General features: G+C 35.8%; 1 protein-coding gene across 1 annotated transcript in view; it reads left to right on the top strand.

Moving 5' to 3' along the window:
- The window catches only part of csmd3b (CUB and Sushi multiple domains 3b), a 445,596-nt gene that overhangs the window by 143,558 nt on the left and 291,458 nt on the right, over positions 1-10,580 (top strand). Inside the window, exon 4 of the mRNA XM_016441913.1 lies at positions 3,616-3,810. Coding sequence (XP_016297399.1) covers positions 3,616-3,810 — 195 coding nt within the window. The remainder of the gene's footprint in view (positions 1-3,615; positions 3,811-10,580) is intronic.

The following is a 10,580-nucleotide window of genomic DNA, read 5'->3' as shown; positions in this document are numbered from 1 at the left end:
GAAAGAGTTAAGAAGAATAGTGTATTATACATGGTTATTATACAATTTGTGTGGAATTTATTATTAGAAGTAGTAGTATAAATTATTATACGCTAACAAAAATAGTATTTTTTATTATACGATTTGCATTGAATGTATTAATCTGTTTATAAATAGTACATTTATGTTCATTTCAAATGTATATGTTGAAATTAACATTAACCTAGATAAATAAATGCTGTAAAAATATTTTTCATTGTAATTTCATGATTTCTAATGCATTAACTAATTTAACTAATTTAACCTTGTAAGACTGTATGTGAACTTTTTTTTTCCCGAATTGCAAGACTGATGACGTGATCCCAATATGGCATGCACATTAGGAAATGAGGATGCACTGGAATGCTTTTTAAAAATATTCTGTACAGGCTTCTCATGTTTGATGACCAGTACAGAGACACTCACTTAAAATGACAAAGCATGGCATGGACAGTTGGCTGGTTTTTGTTGTCTTTTCCGCTGATGTACCGAATCTCTCATTTTCGTTTCATTGATATTCCCGATGGCCTCAATGACAAACGCGAGTGATCCATCACCACTCTAAATGGCAAAATTGACAGCCCTCAAGGGCTTTGAATGCCTGTTCTGCTGACACAAGATTATCACATTTATCCTTTTTTATTTAATCCTTCCAATGTGACGCTTTTTCACATCCAACATGGTGTTGGCGGATGCTTGTTCCCGACACTTTCATTTCCTAAATGCGAATCGGGCATCAGCAGGTTATAATCGACACAATTAACATGCAGAAAGATATTCTCATATTTTTTTGCTTCTTATTATGCAATTTACACTCCAACAACCACCCTTAAGATCTTTAAATTATCCAGCCATAACATACTGAGATCAGGGGCCACTGTTTTGACAAGGGAGAGGCATGTTCGGTTGATGTCCATAATTTAATTCAACCCGTTTCACTCACTCTGAGATAGAAGTAATTAGGGATATTAAATAAGGGGAGTTGCCAAGTGAATAAGTAAGGACATGGATATGACTTTGTTCTGCTGCATGTCTTTTTCCAGGAGTCCAGCGCATCGAAATCATAATGTTGCTCATTATTAGAGAAAACTAGAGGTCTAATGTGTTCATTTAAAGATGTATTGGTGCTTTGTTATTTATGTCGGTCATTAAGAAACCCTAGCCGCACTATGGATTATATTTTACATGTTCAAAACTCCAGAGATGATTACTAGCAAGACTTTTAGCTAGAAATCCATAATTTGCTGAGCATTTGTGATTACTTAATAAATAATTGCAAAAGTACTAAACAAAACAAAAGCCTCTGGGAAAACAGCTAAGTGGCATATTACCGCGTAACATATTGTGCAATGGAACAGTCTTTTGTAAAATATTATTATGAGTATTTGTTCAAGTAAACAGGATTAGAAAGTGGTTGTTGTGACTAAAGGATGGCATCTTAACATAGTTCTTGGGCAAATGTTTCTTTATGCTTTTGTATTTTTATGTGGTATTTGCGTCAGAGCTTTTTCGTAAGTAATTTTGTTTTCCTTTGTGTGGTTAATGTTCTTGCTGTATTGTTTGCCATAATGAAGTAATTAATCTTGCTCGATAGATCCTCTGTTTGTGACTTTTCTTGGCCTAATCAATAGTCATTCATAAAATCAGCAGGAAAAAAATGCCATTATATATTTTACTCTGTGGTCAGTACACTCTGTTTTTCTTTTGTAATGCTTTTTGGGTCTTCAGAAATAAAGACACAATAAGAAATCTAGTTTAAGGTCAATAAACAACCTCTAGAAGCCTCTAGACAACTCTTAGAGTTGTCTGTCTAAACCTTCTAAAAGTCAACAGTGAATTCATGGCTTCCCACTAGCAAGATGTCTGACGCCAAGCCGTGTAACAGCGCAATCAATGTACCTCTCTCTTTATTTCCCAAACTAGTCCCTGGGCCACATTAATTTCTGAGTGCTACCGCTGTGCCCTTGGTTTGGATCCAACCAGAACATAAAGCATGAATTGGCGATAAACAACAAATAATTCAGATAAAATGTTGTGCTTTTGCTCCCGTAGCCCTTGGCTTGTCAGTGTGGCATGGTAATAGTGCCAAGAGTAATTTTGTTTATTGAATTACAAGGAAAAACTTGTTTACATTCTTGAATGTATGGAGGCTAACTGGTCTGACTCAACACTGACAAATGGATTGCCAAAATACATCTATGATAAAATAAAATAAAATGTTCGCACTACTGTTCAAATGTTTGGGGTCAGTAAGTTTATTTATTTATTTAAAAAAAAAAGAAATTAATACATTTATTCAGCAAAGATGCATTAAATTAATCAAAAGTGACAGTCAAAGTTATTATAATGGATTTCTTTTTTAAAAAAAGATTTCGATTTCAAATATATGTTTTTTTTTTATAATTCAGAATGCTATAATACATACCGCATTTTCAGCGATTTGGTATTTTGGAATTGACAAATAAATAGAGGTTTCTGTCAGCTGTTTCTAACTTCAGTTTCAGTAATTTTTCTCAAAATTGCTTGGTTGTGCATATCTCCATTCTTGGGTGCCTTTGGCACAGTTGGTCAGTCTGTAGTATCAAGGTGGGAAATAGGCATGACAGCACTGCTGCACAGGTGGTCGAGCCGAAACGACGGTTACAGAGATTTTGTATTTAGCTAGGGTGAAAACTCTTAGCTCTGACATTACCATACAATACGGTCAATACCCAATCCCATGCTGCACAACGCCATGGGACTTGTTTATCGTAAAAATAATCTTATTAGACAGTGTGAGACCCTCAGAGAATTGTCATTTTTTTACATTTTTCTGAGCATTTTCTGTTTTTGAAACTGAGCAGCTGCCTCAATGAAAACAAAGCCCTTATCGCAGTCAGCAAAATCAATGCTGCTTTTTTATACTGAGAAGCAAACCATTTTGTATCTGGAAATCATCCAGACGAGCTCTCGGCATGTTTTATTAACATATTGAGTGGGCTAATTTGGTCCAGTAAAGTTTGGCTGCTAATAAATATTTGTGGATGGGCTCAGTCCTCTGCAGAGGTCAATGATAACAAACTGGTAAACCCAAGTGAAATGGCCATCTTGTCACGGTTGAGTGTTCTTTATATATATATATACAGTATATATATATATATATATATATATATACATACAATTTTACAATTACGATATTACTATTTTGACTGTATTTTTTTTAAATAACTGCAGCGTTGGTGGGTATAATAGACTTCCTTTAAAATGTTTGGATGGTAGTATATAAATAACATATGCTAAAAGTGCTATTTTCCTTTTTAGAATTGCAGAGCAGTTCTTGTGGGAACCCTGGTGTCCCGCCTAAAGGCATCCTGTATGGGACGCGCTTTAATGTAGGCGACAAGATCCGCTACAGCTGTGTAACCGGCTACGTGCTGGACGGCCATCCTCAGCTCACCTGTGATATATATACATACAATTTTACAATTACGATATTACTATTTTGACTGTATTTTTTTTAAATAACTGCAGCGTTGGTGGGTATAATAGACTTCCTTTAAAATGTTTGGATGGTAGTATATAAATAACATATGCTAAAAGTGCTATTTTCCTTTTTAGAATTGCAGAGCAGTTCTTGTGGGAACCCTGGTGTCCCGCCTAAAGGCATCCTGTATGGGACGCGCTTTAATGTAGGCGACAAGATCCGCTACAGCTGTGTAACCGGCTACGTGCTGGACGGCCATCCTCAGCTCCCCTGTGTGACCAATGCAGGCAATGCTGCCGTATGGGACTTCCCAGTGCCCATCTGCAGAGGTAAGCAAGCAGCCAACTATCTCTACGTGTGACGTGCATGACCAATACACTGCAAGCGTGTGCGTTTCCCTGCATGAGACTTTGATGTTTTTCTGTGATATTTTTGTCCTCGCGGATGCTTGTGCGTATATGCGTGCATGTATGGGTGAATATGTATGGGCGAGTGGCTATAGTGGGATATAAGTACTAGGTTAATTTGATTAGAAATGGCGCAACAGATTGAGGCCACTTGAACATTAGAACCACATCACATCTTTGCTCTTGTCAGCTCTTACATTTCCATGTTTATTTTCTGTCCTATTTCAATCTTCCATTCTTTCATTTAAAGCACCATAAGGGTCCTTTTGCATTTATTTGACTCTTTCAATCAGTTTTTTATTCCCTTTCATAATTCAGCTCACTTTACTTGCCCACACTGTTGTTTTTCCCCTGAAATGATGAGTCAGGACTCTGTGTGTTTGTTGCGAAGGTATCAAGATTTATTGTCATATGTTCAGACCAATTATAATGTGCATTAGCCATGACCATTCTCAAATAAGAATCTCTCCATAGACAGCATGCGCCGGTTTCTGCTCCAGCGTTTTTAATAGAAAGAGGGAATGACAGCATCTGGATCATGCTTGCTTTGGTTGGACACAAATTGCAAAGCCAACTGTGCTTGAATAGAAAATAGCCTGAGGTACTTACTGTAAAATGTGGAGCCTCAACCTGGCCCAGAATGCAGTGGGGTATGGAGGAGCAGACCACTGTGTTTGCTGCACTTATCATCTGGCACTTTCTTAAGGGAACAACTTTAAGCTTTTATGTCTTATATGTGTGGATGTGTTTTGATTATTGAATATTTTGTTAACTATGGAATTGCAGCATAGATTTGATTTTCATTCCAAATTAAGTACGTTTTATAATGCATGTTGGGTTTTGTGTCTCTATTAGCGCATTTAGTCATTGAATATTCATAAAAACATGACAGAACATTCTTAATTTTCTACTCATAAGTTAACTTGACAAAAAGTGAATCTTTGTGTTAGATGGTATCTGCCCTTTACCCCTTTTATGAGCAAAGTAGATGGGAGAATTTTACATAAAAGCAGCTCTGAAATTATTTTTTGCCCGGCAATTTACAGTTACCATTAATTTTAGATTGGGGGGGGGGAATCCATTTTAAACCTTAAGGCAGGGGACCTTTAGAAATACTTCCGCAAATGTCAATGTTATGCTAAAATTCTGTAATGTATGCATCTCTGAATGCAGAAGTGGAGATATAAAAAGCTCTCAAGAATATTTGTGGCCCACATGCACTTTACATTTTCACTTCTAATTGCATTATGGATACTCTGGGTTATTTATTTATTTGTTTTTTTATTATTATTTTTTTATTTATTATTTACTTTTTTGTGAACCTAAGTATTATTATTATTATTATTATTTATCTAAACAATATTATATTTAAATGCTTATATATATATATTCACTATGAATTATTTTAATGTCTTCACATTTTTCTGTGTCATTTTTTTACATTTTTCTGAGCATTTTCTGTTTTTGAAACTGAGCAGCTGCCTCAATGAAAACAAAGCCCTTATCGCAGTCAGCAAAATCAATGCTGCTTTTTTATACTGAGAAGCAAACCATTTTGTATCTGGAAATCATCCAGACGAGCTCTCGGCATGTTTTATTAACATATTGAGTGGGCTAATTTGGTCCAGTAAAGTTTGGCTGCTAATAAATATTTGTGGATGGGCTCAGTCCTCTGCAGAGGTCAATGATAACAAACTGGTAAACCCAAGTGAAATGGCCATCTTGTCACGGTTGAGGGAATGTAGCTCTGTTAATCAGACAGCTATAAAATGGCATCATTTAGGTCAGAGACAGAATTACAGATTTGCTTCAAGCTTTGAATTAGCCGAACAAAGTTACCTCTTATCATCGCATGCCTTCGCTGTAAACAAGTCCCAAAACCTCGGCTGGAAACCGGTGCCTTTAAAGGTCAAGCATGTAGCGAGATGAAAAAAAAACAAATAACGTCACTCTGTGTAATGTGAGTCAGTTAATTAACCAAATCGATCATTGCGTATAAGTATTCATGGCTTCCAATGATCTTTACCATTCTCCACTAGTGCTTATGCTCCTAAACCAATCCTACTTAGCAAGGCCAAGTGTGGAATAGCTAAAATTATACTTTGTCGGATGGAATTCCTCAAGGAGCATTAAAACGCTGATAATTCGACGCTGAGGCTATGAGCTTAATGACTGGCTTTTGATGTGCTAAACTTTACTTTTGACAGGGTCTTTTTTTTTTTTATTAAAGAGTTCAAACTCACTGTGGGCTGCAGCAATCGTGCTTATCCTTTCCCCTTCCTGTCTGGCTTTGACAACCATAGGGACCACCTGCTTAACGACGTAAATCCCTGATCAATCCCACACCACTTTGAGCAGCCCTGCCGAAATTGGAGCTGACACCCACACCCTTCTTAAATGCAATGCTCTTGCCAGGGATTGCTTATGCGCTGACTTGATTGGTTTAGAGAATCTGTCTCTAACTGCACAATTTAAGCCCATGAAGACATGTCTGACAAAAAAAAAATAAATTACAAGCCTGTTTTCACCAACATTGGTGATTCGACAATCTGACAAAGACTATAGAACGTTTTAGTACATTTTACATTATAGTTTTTATTTTAATTTGTTTATTTTTTTAGTCATTTTATGTGCTTTTGCCATTTTTATAATTTTTTTGTAATTTTGGCAACATTTCTAATTTTCATTTAGTTTTAAATATTACTTTTTCATCTAATATTTGTTTTATTTTATTTCATCTTTATTTCAATTGACCAGATTTATTTTAATCGTAATAGTTTTAGTGAATGGTAACAACACTTCTATAGAGAACCTTATAAGAGTCTGTGATGCATGTTTATGGAGCTTTCTCAAGTTTTCTTGACAGATAATAAAAGGCTGTTGCTGGGTAAAAGGGATTTGGCTCCTGGACTCATGGGGTGATGGAAGTCTATTTAATCTGTTGCAGTTTTTTGCCGAGTGGACGCTGCCGTTGCCACATTTTCTAGCCTCTTGACACTTTCATATGCTAATGCTATTTCAGTGTCTTTCCCTTATGTGCTGCCACTGTTGTCTTTAGCGCAAATAATCTGATAAATGCAGTGTAATGTACTGAGTATTAAAGTTTTTTTCGTTCATAAATCTAGAGATTGCAAATACAGTACTGCTGTTGTAGTGAAAATATATTGTAGTTTATATCAAAATTTGGGGGTCAGAAAGGTTTTTTTTTTTTAATAAAACGAATAATTTCACAATTCTACTATTTGTACAGTATTTTTTATCAAATAAATGTAGCATTGGGGAGTATTAAAAAAAAGTAAAATTAAAAAAAAGAAAAAACAAAAAACAAACAAAAACTTTTTAGAACTTTTTAGTATATACTGTATATATAATTTACTTTCATTAATAATTTTGTTTATATATTGAATATAAATATTATATAAATATATATATTTTTTATTACATTTATTGTTATTCTTGTCCTAGAAATTAGATTTTGGGCTTGAGAAAATCAGTTTATGAGCCTAGATATAAAATGAGCCTAGATATAAAATCACAAGTTTGACAGTGCTGTGATAATAGAAATAAAAGTTCAAAATAATAAAATTTCCGGTTCTCATGAGTCTTTTAAGGCCAAAGAGAAAACAGGTCACACACTGTAAGGCAGTGTATTATAGAAGTAGTGCTCCTTTAGTAATCTCTTTCTCTCTCAAATCTTTGTGTTTCGTCTTAGTGAATAAGCATCACAAATGTAGTTTGTTGATTATACTGATTATTGTCTATTTCACCTATACAGATGATCAGCCTAAGATATTCTGAGAGTCTTCTCTGACGCAAATGTGTGTAACTGTCTTTTAAAATTAAATACTAGTCACATAACTACCCATTTCCCTTTCAGAAAATGCTCCTCTAGTAGCAACTTAAGGGTTCCTCCGGAGATTGTTTGAAATGATTGTTTATTTAGAAAAGAAAACATTAACACAACATCTATATTTTCAGATATTGCTACAGTGCTGCGTCATATAACATATTTTCTGATTTTCTTAAACAATTGATTCTCAAGCAAATTAATAGATTTAAAAAATGAACTAGATAGATAGATAGATAGATAGATAGATAGATAGATTGATTGATTGATTGATTGATTGATTGATTGATTGATTGATTGATTGATTGATTGATTGATTGATTGATTGATAGATAGATAGATAGATTGATTGATTGATTGATTGATTGATTGATTGATTGATTGATTGATAGACAGATAGAATTCATTCGACACTGAATTCATTTAATCAACTCATAACAATTAATTGTTTAGAATTGGTTATTAATGTTAACATAACCAGCAGTTACACAGTATGTGTATAACGTGTTTAGTCCAATTTGTTAGAGAACAGTTGGCTCATGTGGTTTTGTTAGCTAAAAGTAGCAATCTAACTCCATTTAGGTGGGTAATTGTTTTGTGGTAATTGCTAACCCCTAGGATTTACATTTTAACACCACCTGAAAAGTTTGAGAACCACTATCTCATATAAAGACAAATGCTCTAATTCATATAAGGTACCACACTGCAGATGCTATCTGTATTCCATTAGCTTAAACCATGCAGCCATAATGTTGATGTTGATTTATGCTGTGGTTTGAAAGATCTCACCACAGTCTGTAGGACAGTATGTAATTCGCTTGAATTCAATTCCTATGTGCAACTCTCATTTAAGTGATGGACGAACGCCATTTATTACTTGAGTACAGCAATGGAGTGCAGCAATGACCGTATGGGGTGATCTGAGATGGGAGCCATGCCAGAAGAGGAGGTGAATACCTGCATCAGAGGAGACTGCTGCGGTGAGCTCACTCAGGGTTCAAAAGTACATCTGATACCCAGAGAATTTGAACTTGCATGGTTTGAAGTTGAACTCTAGTGCAGAATCAGCCATTGCCCAGAAGTTGATACCAACTTTTTCAGGTTTCTCAGCATTCCTCTTAGAAAGACACAAAGAGAGATGTTAGTTTTTGAGAGCTCAGCAACATGTATTTGTGGAGTGTGTCATTTCTGCATCAATTGCAGCACCAAACAAAGCTGCAATTGGCTGTATTCGAAGAGCACAAGCATTTCTGTGAAAATTATTTGGAAATCGGCTCTTAAATTGCTCCATTGAATTGAAGCAATCAATTTTGTAAGAATCACTTTACTTATACACAGGAATTCTGCTCCGCCTCCTGTCTACTATTTGTTTGGTCAAACAAACAGGTAGTCCTGCCACCAATTTCAAACCATTATTTGAGCTATAAGCTGACATGCTGCTGACAAGCAAAGTTTTGAAAGTTTACCAAGCCACAATGTTTATGTTCTTCTGGGAAGCCAGTCTACAATAACTTGGCTTACTATTTGCCAGCTTTACTATTTCATCCACCTGTTTTTGTGAGGGGGCACCAGTGGCTGTCCTGGCTCACTTGGTGCCCTAGGCAAGATAAGACATGGCCAAACACAAAATAAAACTTTTTTGCAAGCTTGTAGTTCTGAAAATATGGAACATGTTTTTGTTGTGGACATGTGTTCATTGTACAAGGAGACGCCCATACTGAGCTGTATAATATATTTATACAATGGTCATGTGAGATAGATAGATAGATAGATAGATAGATAGATAGATAGATAGTTTCTCGCTGTCTCTGCATAGTATTTTAAAAAAAAACTAACTAGCATTATCACACAGACCTCTTAAAGACCTCAGTGACTTATTACACAGTCTGCTGTGCCATATGCCACAGACGTTCACTGCCTTTGGTGTTTTTCTTCACATCAGTGCAGGCAGCCTATGATACATCCATCATGATTTAAAGAGTGAAGAGATAATTACTCCCTCAGTTTTTTGCTCCCACTGCCATGTTTAGTGGTTGCGATAACAGTTTAATGCCAATTAAGGTATTACTTTACCCTCTTGCCCTCATAATTTCATTTCACCAAAGACGTGCAACAAAGAGTTGCTTGGAGATTAGACATAAAATAGATTTAGCTGCCGACTGTAAATACCCGATATCAGTGTTAAAGCAAATAATGTCTATGAAACAAATCTAAACTGTTTTTATTAAAGGGGTCATATGATGCGATTTCAAGTTTTCCTTTCTCTTTGGAGTGTTACAAGCTGATTGTGCATAGATAAGATCCCTGAAGTTGCAAAGACTAAAGTCTCAAATCCAAAGAGATATTCTTTATCACAGTTAAGACTCTGCCACGCCCCCCTAAAACGGCTCGTTCTAACACGCCCCCACATATCTACCTCACTATGTGGAAATATTAGCATAATGCCTCCCAAATGTTCACGCAAAAGAAAGAAGGCGTGGTTTCAGTAACCGCAGTTAGTGTTGAAGCAGCCATGTCAGGGAAACGCTGTGTGTTTCAGTGCGAAAGCAAAAGCACTTTATTTGGCCTTCCGAAAGTAGATGCATTTAGGAATCTTTAAGATTACTTACAACAGAACAGCAATGCATTTTATGGACGACCGTTTCATGAACCTAGGAGAGGAGGTAATTCTGACTTTGCTATGACAATCTGGCACTTCTGAATCAGCTACTGTTTTGTTATTAGTTTAAGTATTTGCTATTGACTGTTCAAATGCTGAGTTTTGCGCATGGTGTGTGTGTGTGTGTGTGAGAGAGAGAGAGAGAGCGTGAGAGAGAGAGAGAGAGAGAGAGAGAGCGAGAGAGAG

This window comes from Sinocyclocheilus anshuiensis, unplaced genomic scaffold (genome assembly GCF_001515605.1).
Source record: "Sinocyclocheilus anshuiensis isolate Anshui unplaced genomic scaffold, SAMN03320099.WGS_v1.1 scaffold195, whole genome shotgun sequence".
In the NCBI taxonomy this organism is placed as follows: domain Eukaryota; kingdom Metazoa; phylum Chordata; class Actinopteri; order Cypriniformes; family Cyprinidae; genus Sinocyclocheilus; species Sinocyclocheilus anshuiensis.
The sequence above is the reverse complement of the archived record's forward strand: the minus strand, read 5'-3'. Positions and strand labels throughout refer to the sequence as shown.